The sequence below is a fragment of the Siniperca chuatsi genome, linkage group LG6, assembly GCF_020085105.1.
Source record: "Siniperca chuatsi isolate FFG_IHB_CAS linkage group LG6, ASM2008510v1, whole genome shotgun sequence".
Classification (NCBI taxonomy): Eukaryota; Metazoa; Chordata; class Actinopteri; order Centrarchiformes; family Sinipercidae; genus Siniperca; species Siniperca chuatsi.
The window spans coordinates 31,015,714-31,041,067 of NC_058047.1; the positions used below are offsets into that span (position 1 = coordinate 31,015,714).

Sequence of the window (25,354 nt, forward strand, 5' to 3'; positions counted from 1 at the left end):
CTTGACTTGTCGCTAGTCTGGCTGGACTCGATGACTAGACTACTCGGACCTGGACGTCATTTAATGATGTTACCAGATGGAAGCAGTGGCATTAACACTTCATGATTTCTCAACCCTAACTAGTCTACATCTTATTTGGTGAATTGTCTGAGTCAACAGCAGAGGCTAAAGTTGCTGTATCAACAAAAGCTATCAGATAAAGGTGAATGACAGGGACATGACTGTACGGTGGCCCTGAGGTCAAAACAGAATGACATTTCACAAAACACAATGACTAGTGGTGTAAGCAGTATGTGTATTCGTCCCAAACCGTTCAGGACGTTCGGTTCGGTATGCAACTTCCTCAAATTGGTACACCCTGTGACCCAAACTATTACTGGATGGAAGAGTCAAGTCAAGTTTATTTATATAGCACATTTCATACGACAGGCATAGACTCAGTTTGCTGCAAAAACAAACAAGCAAGCAAGAAAAAATAGATAAATTTCATGCATGACAAAAACATATAAGATAACAACATATAAGATAAGGACGTATTACATATATGGAAACATATAAGATAAGATAAAAACAAGATAAAATAGTATTTCCAAAAATAATGGAATAAGATAAGTATAATTTTTTTTCATTATTATTAAAGAGATTATTAAAGAGGAGATTGAAATCATCAGGCAGTACGGCAGCTGTCAGGTTGTCAACAGATCCCCTGCACCAAAACATTTAGCCATACATTATTCTATCACTGTTTAAATAAAACAAATCTGTATGAAGACACATAAGACACTGATCATTGAACAATCATTTGTCATGTTGTGTTTGGTCGCACTGATGGAACATTGCTATCAAAGTTAACATCATGTTGGAGATTAAGTGAATATTTCTGAGTGAGGATGACTGTGGTGCAGCGGAAACGACTTTCAGATTCTAAAACTGGACTAAATGTAGTTTAAAGGTGAGTTTTATAATATAGAATATAGGCTGCATAGAGGCTTAATGTATTTTGACAGCATTTCAGTGATGTTGAAATAGTTACGCATGTTGAAATATAGCCTGGTCATTAAATGCTGTTGAGCAAGATTTTTAGAATTAGAATTTATGTTTAATGTTTGCATTGCAACAGGAGTCTTCAAACTGCTAGTTTCACTCCATTGCTAACCAGTTGCACCAAAAGAAAATTAAATTGAACCTAAAGAAGTGGTCAGTTTTGCCTTTGATTTGGTATGCATTGTTACTGTGAAATTCATACACACACATTTTTCGCATTGGAAAACATACTTTGTATTCAGACATATGATATATTTGAATTTGTACATGTTTACAGGGGACCATCATTCTATTTTTGCTATATTTAAAGGGTTTACATTTTTTGCTAGACTACTTCTTGTAAGCATGACAGGTAAAGTACATGTCCTTACTGATTCATGACAAACGATTTGACAGTAATGGGATATGGAATGAAGGTTTTTAATAGGAATGAAAGCATTTTACCAACATTGAGAAATTCTCAGCTTCTTTTACAGAGAGCTACACACCAAAGTGTAACTTTAGAGAGTCATTCCACGTGTGCTGCCTATGAAAGAATTAAGAGAATACTAATAGCTTGTTTAAATCGAATAGATGGAATTGAAAGGGAAATGTAGTCCTGATGTGGAAATAGGTGACTAGTTGTATTCTTTGCTGATTTATACTACTGGCACAATCAACATTTACACACTTCTGGCCACTGTCTGATCCACATTGGGATTTGTTGGTACCTTGGCAGTAATGTTGCTAGGTACGCTTTTAGAGTACCGAGTTTTACCCGGAATGTTTTGGCAGTGCACCAGTTGTGTTTCAGCTGTAGCATGCTAGTCAGCTTTGCCTGGTTAGCCCAGTTAGTCAAGCTCATGTAGCATTGCTGCTCCATTGTATGGGAGCATTACGGTTTCCTGTTTAGTTACAGTGAACATGGACACAAATTAGTGTCAAACTGTATGCTGTACATTGTTCAACTGAAGTCTGTGGAAACACTTCAAACATGTCATTTACGACGGCATCACAGCATGAAGGTCAAATGATCGTGAATAATTTAAGAATAAGGAGAGAAAGAACAACGTTCACTGTGTAGTTAGGACTGGGAGACAGAGAGAGAAAAGGTTGGCAGATAGAAAAAGAGGAACAGAGACACAGGATGGAGAAAGCGAAGCTTTAGAGCAGCGAGGTGGATGGACTGAAACAAAATGGGTTAGAGCTATGAGTCTGAAGTATGTTGTGGTAGATGCCAGGACAGCCCTGTAATACTTAATCCTGCCCTCTTTGCTTCCCTCTCTCACACACACATGCATATTAACGTCCAGAAGTACGCAAACACTCACACTGCCACTATTGAGCACTGGCCCTGGAAACAGAAGGTGTTTAAACAAATAAGTTTCTGTGTGGCATTGGAGTCTTAGGGGAAAAAAGAAAAAAAAGAAACAGAGGGTGGCCAATGCTGCAATCGATGTCACACATCCCTCCCTCTCACCCAGTTCACTTCTTGTTCTTCATCCCACACTGCTCTCCCTCCTCCTCCTTCCTGTTGTCTGACAAACAAGCAGAATGTGAGGCCCTCTCTGAGAGGAATGACTGAGTGAATGTGAACTGATGAAGTAAAGGTCTGTTGTTTCCAGAGGCTGCTGTTTGGTGGGTATTAGCTGTGGCAGTGTCCCTGCATTAAAGATTATTGTCACTAAAACATCCTGCAATACTTTTAGACTATATTTCAGTAGATTTTAGTGAAATAGAATTATTCAGGCAATGGTTCTCAAAATTCCTCTGTCATGGCCTCCTTTGGAAGATGAAAACAATCAAAATGAAATTCAGTTATCATTTTCATGTTTGAAAATATGTAATTACAGCCAAAGTGAAAATTTTAAATTAAAATGACCATGATAAAGGCTATTTCCAGAATTTAAAACCAAGTGCTATTTGCATTTTCAATTTCAAGTTACTGTAAAGTTGTACATTATCTTTCAATTTGAAAATGAAAAGTCCATTTCACATGCAATTTCATTTTCCTAATGGCAGTGGTATGCTGTGGAGTAAATTGAAAAATATTTGGCAGTTTTTGGAAAAACTGTCTTTTGTGTGACTTTGTAGTCTCTACGTAATCAATTGTACAATTGTGGATAACACAGCACACTTTCAGACTCTCCTCAAATATATTCATAGTGTTGCACTCAGTTGTGCATACAAAAAGTGACAGATGAAGTTGTGTTAAGAATGAAAAAAGTGAGCTTGAGAGAGAAGTTCAAACCCTGCCTACTTTTACACCTCCTCACACCGTTTTTCTAATGCATTCTAAATGCCAGACTACTGTCCACATAACCAAAATAGAACAGTATGACATTCTGGCAAAAGGTTGATGCCATGTAGATTATTATTACAGTTGATATCAAGGATATGAGGTGGTAACAGGAACATGTAGGAAATATGAAGCACACTGTGCTTTAATAAAATAGCTTCTTCAAAGCATTGCCAGACCCTATAGTATGAATGCGACAGACAGCTCTTTATCACTCTCTCCCCTGATCCTTAATTAAAACTTCTCTTCTCTTCTCTCAGGACTTCTCCCTTCAGGTGGAACACTGGTACGAAGGAGCGAATGCTGATCAAGGTGACAGACAGAGAGCCCAGCTTCTTGGCACATCAGGGAAATGGTTACTCCCCCTGCGACCCGCCCACCCCTGGTCCTCCTTCTGGAGGGGGCACCACCTCACGAATCCGCCGTTCCTCTGGAGGAAACCCGCCTTCAGAACCCGACGGCTCCCCCGTTCTCTACGCCGACCGCCGTCAGTCTCCTTTCCTGAAGCGGGCTGAGCTGGGCGGCACCTGCACCCACCGCCGCTCCTCAGCTGACTCCCAGCCTCCCTCGCCCCGCTACGCCTATGAACCCCCGCTGTACGAGGAGCCGCCATCAGAGTACCAGCCCCCTCCCATCTACGAGGAGCCTCCCACTGACATGCACCTGTCTGACTCCTCCTCTTTCTATGGCACCGGCAAGTCACCCGCTCGCAAGTCTTCAGCCCCCATCTATCACTCTCCCAAACAGGGCCAGTCACCCTACGGCCAGCTGGTTCTGACCAGGCAGAAGTGTCCAGAAAAGACCCAGAGTCTGGAGTACAGTCCTGTGGGGAAGGAGTATGTCAAACAGCTGGTGTACGTGGAGCAGTCGTCTTCCAGCCCTCGCTTCAAGACCACCGACCGTCTGCTGCGTTACGGTACTACGGGGGGCTACGGTGGCTCATATGGGGGGTCTTATACTCTGCAACACAGCCAGTCTCTGATCAGGGACCCCCGCCTACTGCTGGACTACAGTGGGGAGGGTGGAGAGGGAGGCCAAAGGTTGCTTTATGAAGACTCCATATCCTGGACGTCCAGCCAGAACCACTCCCTTTCCTCATCCTCAACAGGCGGTCCTGGTCCTTTCTCACCTGGAGGAAACCGCAAACGCAAGAGCCGCAAACCATCCCTCCCCCAGGAGCTGGCACGCTGTGGGGGGCTGGAGGGGGAGCTGACAGGCACAGCAACCGAGGCAATGCTGGCCCAGTCCAGGCTGGCATGGGAGGCCCAGCAGGTGATGAAACAGAGGAGCAGTTGGGACTCGGGGCAGGGGGGAGGGGTGGCCCAGGGCGGCGGCTCCAAAGACGGCTATGAGAGTGATGGGGCTGTGCCTTTGCCGTTACCGGGACCGGTTGTGAGGGCGTTCAGTGAGGACGAGGCACTGGCGCAGAGCGACGGCCACCACTGGAAACGCAACACCTTCGATCGGCTGGGCTTCCCCCAGGCCCTGCTGGAGAAAAGCCTCTCTGTCCAGACCAACCTGGCCTCCCCTGAGCCATACCTCCACCCCTCACAGGTACTGCTGCATGCTGGGAGTCTGTGTCCACATTAAAGAGGATAGGATAATTCCAGTTTATTACAACAGAGCAACCTGTCTGATTGTCTGAAAGCTCATGTTTCTTGCCTTGACTTTTTTGTAGTGAATGTTCCCAGATCTCAGTAGTTACTTTGATGAGTACAATGTTATTATAATAGATAAAAATGATGGGCAGAACTACCAAAATAAGACCCAAGTTTTGAAAAACCAGAGTTATCCTTTTAGGATATCAATACCCATAACTTTATTAAGAAGTGATTTCAGCTCTCTGGCTACTTAATGTAGTTAAGTAGCCATTGTAGTAAATGTGACATTCAATAAAAACATCAATTTGCAAACAATTAAAAGATTATTGGAGATCCCATATGTTAATAATCAAAACTAAGATGTAATATTATTGATTAACATGGTTTTGAGCAGATGAGTACGGAAGTCCTGAGATGCAAGTGAGAAAAAAAATTGTTGGTGATACATTTTCTAAGTCTGATCTAAATTGTTTTCTTTCCTGTGAAATGGTTTTGCCAGGATAATCTTTCTAAAAGAAAATTTCACCTTTTAAAACAGGTGGGGGAAAAAAGTTTCGGCAGGTGAAAAATGTTTTTGTCAGGATCAAGTGTTTGTTGTTCTAATACTCATTTCGGCCACAAGAGGCTGAAGTACACCACTACCCCACGTTCTAAATAGGACTAAAAGCATTCATGTTTTCTTCCAGGTGAGTTTAAATTTCTCCATGCACTCCAAACACAAGGCACATACAGTATATTGTGTGTTAGCAAGTTATGTAATATTACTGTCATGTCTTTCTAGAAATTTATTTTAATTGGTGCTTCCCCTGGAAGAAAACATGAATGCTTTTAGTCCTATTTAGAACATGGGGTAGTGGTGTATGGACATTTTTTCTCTGGAGAATGTATACACATCATGACATAATACATCCAGTACTGGAAATACTTCACGTTCCTTTTATATCACATGAGCTTCATCAACAAATGGAATGGCCCAGTTGTCATGTAAATGTAGATGTTCAGACTCAAAGTGCTAAGTGAAAATGGAAATTTGAACATCTCTTGTTATTTGTGCAGGCAAACTCTACTGACTGAAGATAATGTGATACAGTATGATCGAAAGCTCCAGAACAGCGACTAAATGGACCTTAAGGCGAGATTGTTTTTGTCAACTGTCCATATGTTTTTGTGTCGACCAATATTTATTGAACAGTTCCACTTTCATTGAACACATTGCATCCTGTAGCGACTTCTAAATAAAAGCCTCCCATTGGTGTTTGACAGTGGAAAACTTTTAATGTGAAGCAGGAAATGTTCAGTTTGCATCAGCAGTAACTTAACACAGTACTTCTATGGGTGTAAAGCAAATGGTAACCAGTAAAATAAGGCTTATATCTGAAAATACACCACACCAAATAAACCACAAAGATTCAGTTAGAAGTTAAGTTCAGTTAAATTAGGCTATTGATGTATGATTCATGCATGAGGGTGATTCATCACTAATTAACTCTTGATACCCGTGTGGAGGTTTGATGTGGTTGATTATTATATATCAGAATCAGAATCAGAAATACTTTATTGATCCCCGAAGGGAAACTCTTTGTTACAGCAGCTCGCCTTTACGTCAGTGCACACAGGAGAAAGTACTAGCAAAAAATATAATACAATACACTATAAAAACAGGTCAGAAAATAAATTAAGTACCAGGTGGGTATAAGTATAAGATAAAATAAGTGTGAAGTACCAAGTGGGTTTACCGGTTGATGATGATAATACAGTATAATAATACAATGTAATAATATAAGTAATAAGTAGTGGTGCATGTACTGTCGAGTTAAGTGTAGCTTATTGAGATTATTAAGATATTGCACAACAGTAATGGAGGTAATGCACAGAATATTGCACAATTATTCAAGTATGCCAGAGATGTTAATGATCAATGTCCGGTTTAGTGACCTAGGGTCATACAGACTAACCCTTAGAGGGAGGAGTTAATATCAGATGACACAAGCAAGTAGGCATACATGCTTGCAGCTATGAATGTTTTTTTGCAACAAGAGTCACAGTCAGTCAGCGAAAAAGCCCCCCCCCCCCCAAAAAAAAAATGTGCTCCCCCGAAAGCCATGGTATAGTTCGCACACTCAGTATTGGCACCTTTTTTTATTCCAATTCAAGCACTGAACATGGGAATAGGATGAGTCTCTGAGTAGCTCACTGAAGGAACACTTGAATATGTCTTGAAGGTTGAAGGGGTTGACTCTGAAGATGCAGTCACGTTAAATTGTAAGTCCTAACACTGATTAAATCAGTTAGAAAATCGTTGTGTGCCCTAAATGTGGGATGTGATGATCAGTTCTAGTCTCAGACCACTGTGAGTTTGCCTAAAACACAACCAACCTACATTTGTATACAAAAAGATGAGTTGTTAAAGTGTGATGTAAAGAAGCAGAGATTAAATGAACACATAAGCACTGGTTGGTATGACATGTCTTTATCTGAGTCCTCAGAGGCCCCGAGGAGATAAGAGGGCTGAAAAGCACTTAGCCAAGAAGAAAATAGGCTGTCACTCCTCTCTGACATTTTTTCTCTTGCTTTCTCTTTAAATTCAGTAATACAATGCTTCAGTTTAAAGCTGAGAGTGTGAAGCTAAGCAGAATCCAGTGGACAAAGTGGATGGAGAAGAGGAGAAAGAGAATGGAGGATGAAATGAACAGAGATAGAAGAGATAGAAGAGATCTTTAATCAGCAACAGAGAAGGACTAAGGATACCAAAGTAGTAGCCACCATTACAGAAGCTTGAGGTGGGGAAAAATGTGAATGTGCTTATTCGCATTCTTACTGAGAGTGAGATGTTCACATGGGTATCAATCTCATGTTTGTTTGTTAAGTACAGTGCTGGAGTCAGGATGCGGTTAGCCTAGCTTATCATAAAGACTGAAGCAGGGGGAAACAACACTTTTTGCAGGGGGAGTTATGTGCTGGAACTATTTCTTGGCAAACGGTTGTGTGCAGTGACTGTGTGCAGTCTTGTCATCACAGGTTGCCAGGTTTGGTACCATGGTGCCTGTACAGAAACCAAAAAAAAAACCTGTGCTCACTTACCATATCTGACAACCCACACTACAGGAGACACTGGGTGGATGGCTAATTAATCCATTGTCAGTCTGTCTGTGCATACATCTGACCAACACTTTGGTCCAGAGCAAGGTCCATCTGAACAACTACTGGCCAAATTATCATGAAATTTGTTATGGATAAACATGACGCCACCACCAGGTCAACATTTTCATTTGCACACCAACTATCTCATAATCTAATAGGCAGATTGTTTACTTGATCTTTTACTTTCCTCCATACAGTATCTAATCTTGCAGCCACTAAAAGCAGGAGGACACCATAAAAAGGTCTCGTAGCTGTGATGTTCATGCCTGTCTTTGAATAACTTTTTTTATGTTATTTTTTGTTGATCCACATCTGTTACTTTAGATTCTTATTTCACTGAGGAATTAATGGGCTCTTTGTTGCAGTGAAATAATCTTGTGGATATTGACGTATTAACACGTCAGTATTAATCCGAGTCAGCTTCCTCTGAGTGCTAAAAAAACTTTCAGCTCTCAAGCCACTCTAATGTTCTGCAACACAGAGATGAATGAAATTTTCTGTTTCCTCTTACTGTCTCTGTCTTTCCTTCGCTCTCTGTTTCTTCAACCTGTCAGTCAGAGGACCTTGGAGCCTGTGCCCAGTTTGAGGCCAGTCGAAATGCCAGGAATATGATGCCAAGCGCCAGCTGTGGAATTTTCCCAGAATTCACCTTGAGAAAGCCCTCTTCAGAGACCGACATCGAGAACTGGGCATCCAAACACTTCAACAAACACACACAGGTACTCCAGAGGATGTGTGTATCTGACTTTGAATATATTTGCATGGCATCATACACATCACAATGTACCTGTCTCTTTTTCCATTAGTGATTCCAATGCCTGATCTTTTCCTTGTATTTCTGTCTTTACTATTTTTAAATCTGTCTCCAAAATGTTGTGGAATGTTTTTAAATAGTTTATTCTCATGCATAAATGTACTGCAGTGAAAGACGTGGTTATGTCATGTCACCTTTATCTGACCACTTTCTTTATTGAGTTTCAACATATCAGCTCATATGTCACATAGCCTACTGTATATTAATCTATTTCCACATGTAATGGTAGACATAAGAACAGTCTTTTAAACAATGTGTCAGATTAAAATGTTTCTGTCTAACATGAGATAAGACTGTTAGTGGGAAACCCTGCTAAATATATTGTTTCAGTGATCAGCTGATCACTAATCAGGTTTAATTACTCAAATAATAATACATGAGTTGAGCTTGAAGGCTTATTCTTGACCTTAGAAACAGCAGCTTGACAAAAAACACAAGGCCCAACATTACTGAAACTTTCACCACATCTTATGGCCTTCAGACCTTGTGTTGAATTTTTTTTGTCAAGATACACAAGTTGATCTGATCTTTTGATTGAAGTGACAGAAAGTCTTTGGAGCTTAGACTCTTCTGGGAGATTTTTGTAATTGAGGGGCATCTTCCCTGAGCAGCAGCATGATAAATTCCCCCATGGAGTCAAGACACAGGTGGTGTTGGCTGATGACTCTGCTGAGGCTGATGAGAAATAAATTGCAGGCCTAAGCAGTAGGCGATTTGTTAATTTTTAACAGGGGGGATGGCCCAATGGGAGCGGCTCCCTTGTGCCTTTTTTTTCAGAAGGTAGCCTATTTTTTGCCCCATGAACTGATTTTTAGGGGCATTTACTAAACTCTGAAATAATGTAACTATTTCGTTATATTGTCAAATAAACACTCAATTTGTGGCACAAAGATTTGTTTTGTTTGAAAAAATAACAAGTGAGAACAGCAACAAAAACAAAAAATTATGAGCATTCAAGGGCACTTTTGGTCCAAGCTCTGTTAATTTCTGACCCAAGCTCTGTCATGCTGTTGCCATACTTTCACTTTCCCCCTGTTCGCTGTAGAGAATATCAATAAATTGTTGAGAAATTTTTACATTTTGACGGAGCGTTTCTATTTTAATTGGCACAGCTTTTCTAGACTTTACGGCATTGGTTTAGCGGCCCGCAAGTCGAGTCAGTGAGTGACGTACACACGGGGGAGAGACGAGACGAGTCAGAGAAATAATTTCACATGGCGTGTTCTAAAAAGAGAAAAGCAGACAGTGGAAACAGAGCTTACAATCAAGAATGGACAGACTCTTACATGTTGAATCTTCCCAAAGGCAGTTCAAAACCAATGTGTCTCATATGTTCCCAGATCGTGGCGATTAATAAAAGGCAACGTTAAGCGCCACTATGAGACAAATCACAGAGTATCTTTTCAGCAGGTTAACAAGGGGGATGGATTTTGGTCATTTTGCTAACAAGAGGCGTGGCACCCCCCTCATCCCCCTTGGCATGATGTGTGTTTCGGCTGCTTTGCTCCTGTCGATCTTCTTCAGCTGATTTCGACGATTAATTAATCTAAGCCATCAACCTGTCTCTTAGACCCCATTCCAACTAGGCTGCTTAAAGACGTTTTAGGATTTGAGGATTTTCAGTGCATCATAGCACAGCACTGGTGAAAATTACAAATTACCTTTTAATTGCATCAGACAATGGACTTGTCTCTGTACTTGTCTTGTTTGATCTTAGTGCAGCATTCGACACCATTGTGTCGTATGTGCTGTGTAGTGGTATGTGGACCCAAATACAGAATATCAGGAAGCGGTATAAGGATGAGGTAGCCGAATGACTACAGTGTTTATTGGGTGACATGGTATGCAGGCAGGTACAGGCAGACAGACCGGTAGGTAGACAGTTCAACAAAGGGCCAAGTGGTAGAACTCGGCGGATGGCCCGGGGGCTGGACATGTGTGGAGCTGATCTCATGAGGTTTGTGATGAAGATCGACACCATCAGGAGGCCTGGCGGAATGCCGGTGGCACAAGACGAAGGTCACAGGATGCCAGGGGCGAAGACGGAGAGTCACTGGAGGGCGGCGGCGAAGACTGAGACCTTCTGGAGGCCGGCGGCGAAGACTGAGATCTTCTGGAGGCCGGCGGTGAAGACGAAACCGGTTCTGCGGCGTGCTGCGGTCCAACTGAGGCAGGAGGCGGCTGCGATCCAGCAGCGACGGGGGATTGGTGCTGCTGCAATCCAACCGGAGCAGGAGACGGCTGTGATCCAGTGGCGACTAGGGATGGCTGCTGCTACAATCCAACCGGGGCAGGAGGCAGCTGCGATCCAGCGGCAATGAGGGATTGGTGCTGCTGCGATCCGGCCAGGGAAAAAGGCGGTTGCGATCCAGCAGCGGCAAGGGATTGGGGCTGCTGCGATCCAGCCAGGAAAGGAGGTGACTGCGATCCAGCGGCTGCAAGGAATTGGTGCTGCTGCGATCCAGTCTGGAAAGAGGCGACTGCTGTCCAGCGGCGGCAAGGGGTTGGTGCTGCTGTGATCAAAACTGCAACAATCAAAACTGGAGGGAAAGCAAACAAAGACAGGAAGTAAAACCACAAGACACACAAGGGAAGGAGAATACTACAAAATAAAACAGGAAGTGACAAAACCTAAACTATGACACATTGACCATCACATCCTATTACAGAGACTGTAATGTTATTGGCATTAAAGGAGCTGCACTAAGCTGGTTTAAATCCTATCTATCAGATCGACCTCAGTTTGTACATGTTAACGGTGAACCCTCGCCAAAGTTAGTCACGGAGTTCCACAAGGTTCTGTGCTTGGACAGATTCTATTCACCTTATATATGCTTCCTTTAGGCAATATTATTAGGAAACACTCCATAAACTTTCATTGCTATGCAGATGATACCCAATTATATCTATTGATCAAGCCAGATGAAACTAACCAGTTAACTAAACTTCAAGCATGCTTTAAGGACATAAAGACCTGGATGACCAGGTCAGTACAGAGACAAGTCCATTGTCCGATGCAATTAAAAGGTAATTTGTCATTTCCACCAGTGCTGTCTCTGTGCTATGATGCACTCTAAATCCTGACTGAAAATCCTCAAATAAACTATTTTTATTTAGAAAGTCATAGAAATGATTGGCAACTGCTTTCTCAAGGATCTTAGAGAGAAAGTGAAGGTTAGATATAGGTCTATAGTTGGCTAAAACCCCTGGATCAAGACTGGGCTTTTTAAGAAGAGGTTTAATTACAGCTATTTTAAAACACTGTGGGACATGTAGCCTGTTAATAAAGACAGACTGATCTTATCCAGTAAAGAAGTGCTAACTAAGGGTAAAACTTCTTTAAGCAGCATAGTTGGAATGGGGTCTAAGAGACAGGTTGATGGCTTAGATGAAGAGATCGTTGAAGTTAATTGAAGAAGGTCAATTCAATTAATTGAATTACAATTCACTAAGCCTCGCCTCCAACGCTACAAATAAACTACTTTTATTACATGTTCCATTATCACTAAAGGAGGCAGAGGAATAGCTCAACATTTGACACACCGAGCAGGAGAGAGCAGGAGAGTCAGAGGGAGAGAGAGAAGCCATTGCTAGCTGCTAAGCTAAAGAACGGTAGCTAGCAAAACTGAATAGCGTGTAAACTGTGGGATTAGTGAGAAAATCGTTAAAAGAAGGAGAGAGCTAAAGCAGAACTAGTGTATGTTTAAATGTATAGTAGTCACTATAATGAAGAATTGAAGAAAATTAACTGTGATGAGCTAGAGCAGCAAAAATACAGTAACACACAAATACCGGTGACCCTAAATGAGACAATACGCTTACCTCAGCACATCAGGTGGCCTTGTCTCAAAAATGTTTGGCCAGTTTAAAACATGTGTGCATATTTACTAATTTCTGTAATACATTCAATAGTAAAACTATAATAGAATTTTAGATTGCATCTTGCCGTTAGTATTACAGCCGAGAGTAGTGATTATGCTATTTGTTTGGTGTGTTTGAAAGAATTTTAAAGCTTGAAAATAAATTATGAAAAAAGGATATTGAATGTGTTGCCCACAGTGGATTGTCATCTATTTTCTTCTGTATAATGTCTTATATCTGTCTGCCATGATCTTCTATGATCTGTGATTTGAATATTAGGTCCCATTTACACTTCTCATCGTATCCGGATAAAATCCAGATGAGATTAAAGACACTTTAATTTACACTTAGCCACATATATGTGTCTATGTTGGCCAGATCACAAATGTGATTGCAATCCGTCTTGGTTTTCCCAGCTACAAGTAAATCAAATCACGTCCTCCTACAGTCCAGAAGGAGGTGGTGATGCACCTGAAGCTGTTTAGTAACTGACAAAAACACCAGAAGAATAACTTGTGCACTTCAGCAGATTAATTACAACACCGACAGTTTTGCGAGCATTAACTAGCAGCTATCCATAACACAAACACAAATTAATCGTATTTATGAACTACAAGTGAGACAAAACTTTTATTGTCCTCACAGCTCTAACTCACACAGCTCCCTCACCCAAACAGTGTCATTTTAGTGTAACTTTAGCTGCTGTTATGAAAAGAAGAGAGGAGACAAAACTATGGATGTATTAAGAAAATCAGACAGTGAGTGGATATTTCCACACACTGCTTACTGACATAGTTATACTGTAGAAGGATGTGTATGTGTCTTTGAGAGACAGATGCATTTAAACCTTTTCAACATCTGTCCAGAATACGTCTCGAATCACTTCTGGAGATAGTTTGAGCATAGACTGTAAATAAAGATGGACAACTCCCACTTCCTCCCACTGTACAAAAATGAAGCCAAAATATTCCGGATACTAAATCTGCCATCTTGCGCTGGTGACGTAATTTGGAGCCAGAGTCTGCGCAGCAATGATCAGGGTTGGAGCATCAAATAACTAATTAGAGCCAAACTTATCAGAATAATGAATATTTGACAATACATCAGCGTGATAAGAACTACCTAAAATGATAGAAACCATCTTTGGGAAAAATGTATTTAACGTGTACTTTTAGTTTGGCCCATGTCCCATCCGCTAACAAGGAGGGGGCAAGAATTATGACCTATACTGCAGCCAGCCCCCAGGAGGTGATCGAGATGTCTTGGCTTTGATGTTGACGTTTCCGTTGGCATTTTGAACAGATGGATAAAATGATCATAGCACCTGATTGATGTTTTCTGCCCCGTAACTGTCAGTCTGTTGAATGGTAAATGTACTGTACTTGTATAGCGCCTTTCTCGTCTTCTGACCACTCAAACGCTTCACACTACATATCACATTCACCCCATTCACACGCATTCATACACTGATGGCAGATGCTAACTGCTCATCCGTCCAAAGAAACTAACAAATCATTCACACACTTTCACACACTGAAGGCACAGCCCTCAGGAGCAATTTGGGGTTCAGTAATGAGCTATCATTACTTTTATACATTCAGAATTCTAACAAATGCATTTTGTCACATTTGTTGATTAACTTAAAGTCTACACGTACCGTATATACATCCCATTCAATTCTTATGTTGCCTGCAACTATTCACATCAAATGTTTGCTTTTTTAAAAGGCCTTAGTTATTCTGGAAAATATACATCTATATTCAAAGCTAATAAGAGACTTTCAGTAGCAGATAAATGAAAGTAGTATAAAAATGCTTTGGCCTTGGACTGAAATGATTTTCTCACTCTTCTGTACATTCAAAATCTGAAATAAATCTTTACTGAAATAAGCTGTAGGTTAATTTGTTGTTTGGCTTTCCTTTTCAGTTTACTCAGTTGCTGATATGATGTTGATGTCATCTATCCCTTTGCTATCAAATCTAAATCTTGTACACTTCTTTCACTGTACACACCTACTATACATTCAGTTTTGGATTGCATTTATTAGCATGAAAAAATCCAAGAATTGTTAGGAGGGAGATATAATGGCACCTGCTTTCCCAATATCTTTCTCTTTCTCTCTGCCACTTCTCTTACCCTCTCTTTTACTCTCGTGTTTCTCTCCATCCCTTGCTTGTTTTCTCAGGGTCTGTTTAGAAGAAAGGTGTCCATTGCCAACATGCTGGCCTGGAGCAGTGAGCCCATCAAGAAGCCCATGATTGTAACCTCAGACCGCTCTGTGAAGAGGGAAGCAGTGGACATCTTTAAGCTAATCCAGACCTACATGGGAGACCGTCGCTCCAAGGCCGACCCCCTCTCTGTGGCACTGGAGGTTTGTGGACAGCTTTAACCACTGCTCTGTCCTGGCTCAGGGTCTAACATAGAGGTCTCCCACTCATTCACCCATGCACAGAAGCAGTTATTGTCACTCACCTTGGTTTCCCTCTGTAGTGATTTTACTTTTCCATGATGTCCTTGGTATGAACCTGACACTTCATTTTCAGGCATAGTTGCATTAGAACTCCAAGCCTAGATGGTAGACACCTTCATTGTGAAATAACTGGTATGGGATCTGAACAGAAGTGTTACCCAGCGCTTGACTCGCCCCCTCTCTGCAGGACTGCTGAAGTGTGCAGGAGGCTTCACGCTGTGAAGCTGCATGTCCTTGTTCACAGTGTGATTTTGAGGGGAAGCATTTAAAAAAACACACACACACACACACACAATCAGATTTATGAAACTATGCGCATGCACAGAAATGTACTTTTATAAATCACAATCAGCTTGAAAATATATACGCACGCAGACATATTCTGCCCACTACACTCCCACAGTTATCTATAACAAGCATACAGTAGCTGATGAAATCACATACTCAATATCTAAAAACCAATAAACACTGTATTTAACTCCAAAAGCCAGCACAAAGGTGTTTCTGTAATATTTACAGTTGATGAGTGCAGCCACTGCAGCATCTCCAGTGCGTTCTGTGTGCCTGGGGCAGTATAGTCATGTGTTCACTGAAGCACATTTGCAAAAAACTATTAAAAAAAACTCATTTAAATCGTAGTTGTCAAAATATGCAAAATATTTTGTTAAAAATCTACTAGTGCACTGTTATACAGTTTTATTAAAACATTTATGCAGTCTCGGATTTCTGTAACTGAAGTTAGTTAATGTGGTTGAGGTGAAAAAGAATGAGGATTTTCAGGGTTAATATCAGGAAAAGGTGAGGCAGACCTTCCAGAGGGCCCGCGACCATGAGTGGGCATTGTACGTCCCGACCCTCTCCTCTGCACTCTGAGGATTTGGGTATGTGGTGATGAGCCAGTGGCTGGCGCTCAATAGTTTGGCAACAAATCACACACATAAATGGTTAAGATTTGGGTTGGCTCTTATAGATATATAAGTAATGTTTGATATAAAGTGAAATTACTGTAAATGTGTGACATGAGTCATAATAAAATCTGGCTTCAATTCACCATCTGCGTCACCAATTTCTCTAAAATGTTGGTACGCCTGGCTCAGAGTTTCTGTACAAGTGCGCAAGGCAAGTTTTTTTTTTGTGGGGAGTGGCGTACACATCTTTCAAGCCCTGTTTTGTGCGTAACGGTTATAAATGAGGCCCCAGAGCATTTTCAGGCTTCCTTCTGGGATTCCAAGAAAATATTTTGCCAGTGGTACTGCCAAATCTGCTTGGATAAAAGAAAATATTGAACCAGATTTTGACGAAACATCAGCACATAGCAGCAGACAGACAAAGCTGGTTAGCATAGCTGAGCAGCTAGCAAGATAAAGAGCCAGATATTTTTCTTTTAATGGAGAGTGAATATTGGGCTTACAGTCATCAGGTGGAATCATAACTCCAAATGAATGATAATGATGCTGCTGGCTCTTTAGCTGTTAAATGCTCGACTATGTTCACCAGCTAGTCGCTAACTTTTTGTATCTGCTATTAGTGTAAAGTGGGTTAATCGGAGCTTTTACTTCGCAGCTGGAAACCAGGTTGATGAGAGGAGTGAGAGTGAACCAAAACAGTAAAGTTGTGGGCCATAAAACCAAAGCAATAAACAGGATAAAAACTCTGTAGAGCTGAGGGGAACTGCAGAGTTGGTGAGAATTTTCTGTGGGTTTGTCACTGAGTGACCTCTCACACATAATGAAATGAGCCATTGTTATTGATGAGGGTAGCTGTAAAAGTAGGCCACATGACATGATATGTGACTGTGTATCTGTCATCTTGTTTTGATATTTTTCCGCCGCCTAGTAGCCAGCAATTGCAATCACTTTAGTTACATGTGTAAAATGGAAGAAAATACATAAATATTCTTTCAACAGCAGCACAAACTACAGCCTCCAAAATTATCATAAAGTTTAATCAACAACTGCAGTCATGAATTTTCATTCACAGATATCAAGAGAAGAAGAAAAGCTGTACTCACCTGGCTCTCTGCTTGTCATCAGGTGGTGGTGCGTGGGTGGAGTAACCAGGGTTTGCGTGATGAGCTCTACATCCAGCTGTGTCGTCAAACCACAGAGAACTTCCGCTACGACAGCCTGGAGCGAGGCTGGGAGCTCATGGCCATCTGTCTTGCCTTCTTCCCCCCTACTCCCCGCTTTCACACCTACTTGGAAGGTTACATCTACCGACACATGGACCCCCTCAATGACACCAAGGGTGAGGGAACAACACACACACACACTCAGCCATTAAAACAATATTGATTATAGCCACCACCTTGCCCAAACCTTTAGCAAGTGCTTTGAGTTGCCTAAACAGAACCATAAAAATGTTAATCATGCCTTAGTCGCGTCAAGCAGATGTAGAGTGGTGTGAAAAAGTGTTTGCCCCCTTCCTGATTTCTTATTTTTTTGCATGTTTCTCACACTTAAATGTTTCAGATCATCAAACAAATTTAAATATTAGTCAAAAAACACAAGTAAACACAAAATGCAGTTTTTAAATGAAGGTTGTTATTATTAAGGGAAAACAAAATCCAAACCTACATGGTGCACGTGTGAAAAAGTAATTGCCCCCTAAACCTAATAACTGGTTGCTCCACCCTTAGCAGCAACAACTGCAATCAAGCGTTTGCGATAACTCACAATGAGTCTTTTACAGCGCTGTGGAGGAATTTTGGCCCACTCATCTTTGCAGAATTGTTGTAATTCAGCCACATTGGAGGGTTTTCGAGCATGAACTGCCTTTTTAAGGTCATGCCACAGCATCTCAATAGGATTCAGGTCAGGACTTTGACTAGGCCACTCCAAAGTCTTCATTTTGTTTTTCTTCAGCCATTCAGAGGTGGACTTGCTGGTGTGTTTTGGATCATTGTCCTGCTGCAGAACCCAAGTTCGCTTCAGCTTGAGGTCACGAACAGATGGTCGGACATTCTCCTTCAGGAGTTTTTGGTAGACAGCAGAATTCATGGTTCCATTTATCACAGCAAATCTTCCAAGTCCTGAAGCAGCAAATCAGCCCCAGACCATCACACTACCACCACCATATTTTACTGTTGGTATGATGTTCTTTTTCTGAAATGCGGTGTTACTTTTACGCTAGATGTAATGGGACACACACACCTTCCAAAAAGTTCAACTTTTGTCTTGTCAGTCCACAGAGTATTTTCCCAAAAGTCTTGGGGATCATCAAGATGTTTTCTGGCAAGAATGAGATGAGCCTTAATGTTCTTTTTGGTCAGCAGTGGTTTTTGTGCCGGCCATTTTTGCCCAGTCTCTTTCTTATGGTGGAGTCATGAACACTGACCTTAACTGAGGCAAGTGAGGCCTGCAGTTCTTTGGATGTTGTTGTGGGGTCTTTTGTGACCTCTTGGATGAGTCGTCGCTGCGCTCTACGGAACCTGGGAAGGTTCACCACTGTTCCATGTTTTCGCCATTTGTGGATAATGGCTCTCACTGTGGTTCGCTGGAGTCCCAACGCTTTAGAAATGGCTTTATAACCTTTTCCAGACTGATAAATCTCAATTACTTTTTTTCTCATTTGTTCCTGAATTTCTTTGGATCTCGGCATGATGTCTAGCTTTTGAAGATCTTTTGGTCTACTTCACTTTGTCAGGCACGTCCTATTTAAGTGATTTCTTGATTGAGAACAGGTGTGGCAGTAATCAGGCCTGGGTGTGGCTAGAGAAATTGAACTCAGGTGTGATAAACCACAGTTAAGTTATGTTTGTACAGGGGGGGCAATCACTTTTTCACACAGGGCCATGTAGGTTTGGATTTTGTTTTCCCTTAAAAATACCAACCTTCATTTAAAAACTGCATTTTGTGTTTACTTGTGTTATCTTTGACTAATATTTAAATTTGTTTGATGATCTGAAACATTTAAGTGTGACAAACATGCAAAAAAATAAGAAATCAGGAAGGGGGCATGTATTGTGGGGTGCAATAAACATTGCAGCCTCTAGGTGATAGTAGGGGGACCTTTTGACTTTTAAGACAACAATGTCAACTTAAGGACTGTGTAGTAGCTGTACTGGAGCTTTCGATCATATCACATGAAGTTTTCCCAGCAGTCATGGAATTGTACTCAAATTAAATTTTTTGAACTTTAAGAAATTCTTGTGCATGTTGGCTTAAAAGTGATGTTCAGACATCATTCGTGACCTTAAAATCAGCAGTTGACAAAACAATCTCACCACAAGGTCAATTAGGATCTGTTCTGGAGCTTTCGATCATATTATGTCATGATGACATCAACATTCTTCGCTTTTGTTTTCAGTTTTCTTCTTCGATTATTCTTGTCAGTTACCAATTTTCTTAATTATTTAATTAGGCCCTGACTGTGTAGGTAATTTAATATATTGGGTAGGATTTCAGAACGTTTTTTAAACACAGCCCCTTGACACTACGTCCTAGTAACCATGACACAGGTGGACCTTTTTTTAAATTTGCAGAGGATATCTGGACAGTTTTGGCCTTTTCAGTTGTTTAATCTCCACCTCTCCTTATATGACAAAGGCTGCTGCTTAACCACAGCTGGTCAGTATGTTTGACATCATTCTTGATTTAAATGAAAGTCCTCAGTGTCCCATGATCTCAATGCAGATTGTGTGGCTTTTCCAATCAAAAATACATTTTCATGTCATCAACTGAATACTGCTTATTTTTGGCATTACAATTACCACGCCACAAGCTCATTAATACAATTACACAGATTCTGCATTTTGAAAATGCTTAGAAGGAAAAAGAATGGTCAAGGTTTTTATAATGGGGGACACTGATCTGACCTGAGGACAGTCTTTGGGGAACTGCAGGGTGAAATATCAGATAAGAGGGCAACTGATACAGATATACAATCCAACAAATATCTTCAGGTCAGTTACTACTCTTATTTTAAACAGAAAATGAATAACCTGCAAACCCAAATGCCATGTAGAATATCAGTTGCTGTAGAAAGCTCTGTATTAAAAGGCCAACAAGCAACATGTCAGCTACAAAATAATATCCCACAACCATTGTCCACGAACAGGAGACACAGTGAAAGTCATCAGCATTGGCAGTCTTAAATAAACTACCTTGGACATACAGTGCATTTTAAAGGTGTTCTGGTTTCTGCTTTGTGCCTAAATGTCATCCAGAATGAAGCTTTACTGGTCCTCTGCTTCCCCCTACAGGTGAACAGAATGAATAATAGATTACTTTCATCAGCTGACCAGTGATGGCACAGAATGAATCAGAAATCAGACCAGTCCTGCTTGTTTCAAATACAAATTAAAAGGTTGTGAGTACTATTGTGAGGTTTAGTCACTTGAAACACTAAGTTATAGTAAATAGTAATAGAAATATTCAATTATTGATAATGTGTCTCTTTCAATTTTTACATTGAATTTTTTAAGATTTAAAATGAGAGCAAAATATCAAATTGCTAGTTTGATGAAACAATCTTAACTCAAGGTCCACTCAGTTTTTTTAGCTTTTTTAGCTTAGCTTTCCACCAGTTTTTCAACTGAGCTTTCATGCGCATAAAAATTTATTCTTATTTTGATTAGATTTTTTAAATGAGACTAAAGTTCCCAAAATGATTTATTAGCTTTGATATATTTAATATACTCAAGTAAGCCAATAAGATGTGTTTTAATATATGGATATAGTCTGGATACAGTCTGAGCTCTACATTTTAAGTTGGCAATAATTACAGCCTAATGTCAGACTTTGCTAAAAAAAATAAATTATCACCTTTATTCATTCAGCGTAGTTTCACTGAGAGCAATGCTCTCTTTTTTCAGGAACGCCCTGATTACATTCACACAGTTAACAATTCACACCTGGAAGCTGTCCAGTACAACCACAGTCTGATCTGTTGGCCACTGAGCAGCTCCACTGGAGGGGTTGGGGTTAAGGGCCTTGCTCGCACCTCAGTGGTGGTAATGAGGGAGGGGCAAGAGCTGCTTTTCACTTTTCCACATCCTGCAGGTCCGGGGGATTGAATGGACGACGGTCCGGTCACAAACTCACTTCTATAAACTTTAGGCCATCACTGCCCCCCTAAATGAAGTCACAATTGTTTGTATGTTACTCTAAGCTATAACCTGTTACCTATAACCTAACTATGAGTATGACTGTATTGAGGGACTGCTTGGCTGAACTTTAGAGGAGACACCACGTTTCACTCCGGTTGAAAGTTTGTAACAAACCTGAAGGGGAAGCTAAGACTGAAAACTAACCTGGTGCTAGTCAGGCTACTTTTCAGACTTCACTTCACCTTCAGGCTTAGTCAGGAGGGATACATTTCCATGGTAACCTACTGTAAACTTTTGTAAAGCTTTTAAGGAATTTTTAGAATATCCAGACAATCAGTCTGATTCAATTAAATAAATCTGGATTCATTTGTAATCTGGTTTCATGAAAAAACCCCTCTGTGTCATCGACTGTGTAGGCTGCTTCACCACTGATCCTACCCTTATTAACAAATTCCAACTTCCTGAACTGACTGAATGTTTCTGTTGAACCAGTATATGTATGCAAAAATGGCAAAATAGGAAATCTTCTAATGGTGTAAATGTGCCTTCTTTTCACTGTTGCTCCAGGAGTGGCCATTAGCAGCTATGCTAAATACTGCTACAGGAAACTGACAAAAGCTGCTCTGACTGGAGCCAAGAAGGTAAGCAGCTTTGTCTCTGTCTGTCTTCATGTTGTCGTTCTGCTCAGATCAAACGACAAAGCTAATTTTCCTTAAAGTATAAGTCTGATGTTATTCTATATTTTCTTTTTGTCAACAAATCCCATGAAAAGAGCAAAACCAACAATGTGTTATTCCGACACAATACTTCTCTCAATACTTTCTGACTTCTGTACCCTTTATGTGGCTCTCAGCCCACTGGTTCCTACTGAAGACTTCTTTAAAAACAGCTTGCAAACATATAGTTTTTCATTTTTTTTTAAAGGTTCAGTAATTTCCTAAAACAGCTGGTCACTGTAGTTTTTAACAAACTTCAGCTGCAGATCGATACACATTTGGTGCTGTAGTGAGTGTTTGGGGCAGCAGGACGGTGTGTGTGGGACTGAATCAAAAGAAATTACAGTGTGTTTGTTCATGGTAATGAAGGAACATGTCACCCAGTGCAACAGTGTGGCTCATTCTTCATATATATTAAAATCTAAATGTAATTTCATTATGTTGGTCTATTCTGTGCACATGACATCTATGGCATGTCTGTCTGTCGGGGAGAGGGATCCCTCTTCTGTTGCTGTTCATGAGGTTTCTTCAGTTTTTCCCCTGTTAAAGAGTTTTTTGGGGGAGTTTTTCCTGATCCGAATCGAGGGTCTAAGGACAGAGGGTGATGCATGCTGTACAGATTGTAAAGCCCCTTGAGGCAAATTTGTGATTTGTTATATTGGACTATATAAATAAAAATTTACTCAGTGATGTGGTTTTAACAATTTTTGGACAACAATGGCACTCTATGGCACAGAGAAATAAGATATATCAGGCTTTGATAATGATAATGGAATATTATTCACAACCCAGGTTAACTGGAAATATAATTTAGAATCACAACCCAGATCTTATTCCAGTTCTCTCTTAAACAGTTTTGATGCATTTCATGGTCTACAACTTGTTAGCGAGCTTTGTAAAGATTGCTATAGCAACGTGAAATATATGGACATGAAATCATTATGGAAATTTTGGGTTTTTAAGACACTGCAAATTGAAGAGTCACACCTCAGGGTTGGTCTTTAATGAGACATTTTAGACAACAGTGTGTTTCCAACTTTGTGTCAAAAGTTTGTGTTTGTCCCTTTCCTGTTTCAACGTGACAATGATCCTGTGAACAAAGCCAGCTCAATAAAGAAATGGTTATCCTAGTTTGGTAACGCTATATTTCCCCAAACTGAGCTAATTTTCCCTATAGGAGTGATAGAACTTGACTGACCTGCTCCTAGCTCTGACCATCCAACACCTTTGGAAAGAACTGGAAAGCCAACTGCGATCCAGACCTCAACATCTGGTGGAAAGCTTGAAACCAGAAGAGTGGAGACTGTTACAGCAGCACATTAATGCCCATGGTTTTTACGTTACATGTCACATATGAGTGTATGTGTATTTTGTGTGTGTGTGAGTGTGTTGGCAGGCAGCAGCTTGCCTCAGAGCCTGTGTAGTATGTAATGCCAGAATCTCAGCAGGTCACTGACAGAGATCATTTGTCACTTTTAGGACTCCACAGTGTTTGACTGGTGTTAACCTGCTAACCTCTAACAGTACATTAATGAGCTGTGTGTCCTGTGGATGGACCAATATTTTTCTCAGTGATATCTGACTGTCCTCTCCTCCCACTGCTTTCTGACCCACATCCTTCAAGTACTCAAGCTGCCCTTCATCTGCCCTGCCTTATTAACATTAACTCCTCTGTATGTCTGTGTGTGTTTCTCTCTTCAGGGTCTGCAGAAGCCCTGTCTAGAGGAGATCAAGCACGCCAGGAACGCCATCTTCAGTCCCTCCATGTTTGGCTCTTCCCTGGAAGAGGTGATGGTTCTCCAGAAGGAGCGGTATCCAGACAGCCAGCTGCCCTGGGTGCAGACTCGCCTTTCTGAAGAGGTTCTGGGTCTCAACGGAGACCAGACAGAGGGCATCTTCAGGTGAGTCAGAGAAAGGAGCAGAAGAGAGCGTGAATAGAACAGAAGAGAGAAAGCTGCAGAGTATGAAGACAATGTTGGCCTTTAATTGGAAATCAGTGTTTAGAGTTGTAAAATGATGATATGAAGGAATAAGAGTGTTTTTTGGTTCTCACAGACAGCATCAAAACTTATTTTGCTGATGAAGCCTGAATTAATGACCATCATGATTGTGAGGGATGCTAGTTCTTGTTTCTAACTAGTAAATCCATTGATCCATTGATAGAGTTCTGGTGGCTATTTTACATTGTCCTGCAGTGCAAAAGCATAGAATGACAAGACGTTTAGTTTTAATTTAATTTCTGTTCGACATACATGCTGTTTGTAAAGTGTATTAATGATTTCATCTATAAAGTTGTCATGAATGAAAGTTAGAATTACAGAGAGGGAGTACTGGTCTGATTATTATTTTGGTTGTACATTGTGTAGTAACATGAAACGATTGTTTGAAATCTGTAGTTGGCTTTCCATATAGCAGTTTTTATTTTTCCTGGCGGTGTCTACCATGCCTGAGCTGCATTCAAATTTAGTACCACACACAAGCAATACATAGGAAACATTCACAGGAAACACTGCACTGTAGCCATTACATACGTTAAAAATCATAGAGGATGAAAAACACAATAAAGGCTTATTTCCATTGCGGTCCTCTAGTATAAGGGTCGATTCAGAATCAGGCGTTGCAGCTAAAATGCCAGTCCTCCCTGTCATTCAAGTGGGGGTAGTGCCTTTAGGCTGCGCGGTGGGGGCCGCAGGGGAAAAAACACAGTGACCTGCGGTGGGAAAGTTGAAATAGAATCAACTTTTGGAGAAATGCAACCCGACGTCACACTGTGGTGGCCAATCCAGCAATCAGGCCGTTCAAACTGCTCCACAGTCAGCCTGAAATGTCAATGAAACCAGCCGCTATCCAGGCGAGTTCATAGACCAAACTATGAGCTTTGCCGTCTGTGTCTGGCTTGCAGGCTATGCTGAAAAATAACAATACCAAGAAGCTTCCTTTAGTTTGTGTTCATTTGTTTGAGAGAGAGAGACAGAGAGACAGCGGTGGTCGAGTGACCTAGAGAGTGAATGAAGAGAGGGAACGCTGGTAGCAAGAAAGCCGATGAATCAGAGAGATAAAACGTTATTTTCTGATTGTTTCACAGCGGTTACATTGTTAAGCACAAATAAACATGCCCACACCCCCACACACCGCCACACAACCCTGCACTAATCACCACAATGCCTGATTTGGTCTGAATACGGCCTAACACTTAACACACCACAAGATAAAAGCAAAACAACAAGACAGCAAGCAAAGACAATACAATCAACATATAAATAGAAACAGCATGCTCATGTTTTCTTGGCTATAAAAAACTTCAAATTAAAGTGACTCACTAACTCTTTTAACTTTCAACAACATGTGTCTGGCCAAACTCATTCCCGTGGCCACACCTT

The 25,354-nt window shown here is 41.0% G+C and overlaps 1 protein-coding gene across 4 annotated transcripts in view; it reads left to right on the forward strand.

Moving 5' to 3' along the window:
* Positions 1 to 25,354, forward strand: part of arhgap39 (Rho GTPase activating protein 39) — a 157,780-nt gene that overhangs the window by 118,066 nt on the left and 14,360 nt on the right. For all 4 annotated transcript variants that reach the window (XM_044198564.1, XM_044198568.1, XM_044198566.1 and 1 more), the window contains 6 exons: positions 3,583 to 4,876; positions 8,619 to 8,783; positions 14,925 to 15,110; positions 17,243 to 17,456; positions 21,826 to 21,899; positions 23,676 to 23,875. In XM_044198564.1, the coding sequence (XP_044054499.1) occupies positions 3,583 to 4,876; positions 8,619 to 8,783; positions 14,925 to 15,110; positions 17,243 to 17,456; positions 21,826 to 21,899; positions 23,676 to 23,875 (2,133 nt within the window). The remainder of the gene's footprint in view (positions 1 to 3,582; positions 4,877 to 8,618; positions 8,784 to 14,924; positions 15,111 to 17,242; positions 17,457 to 21,825; positions 21,900 to 23,675; positions 23,876 to 25,354) is intronic.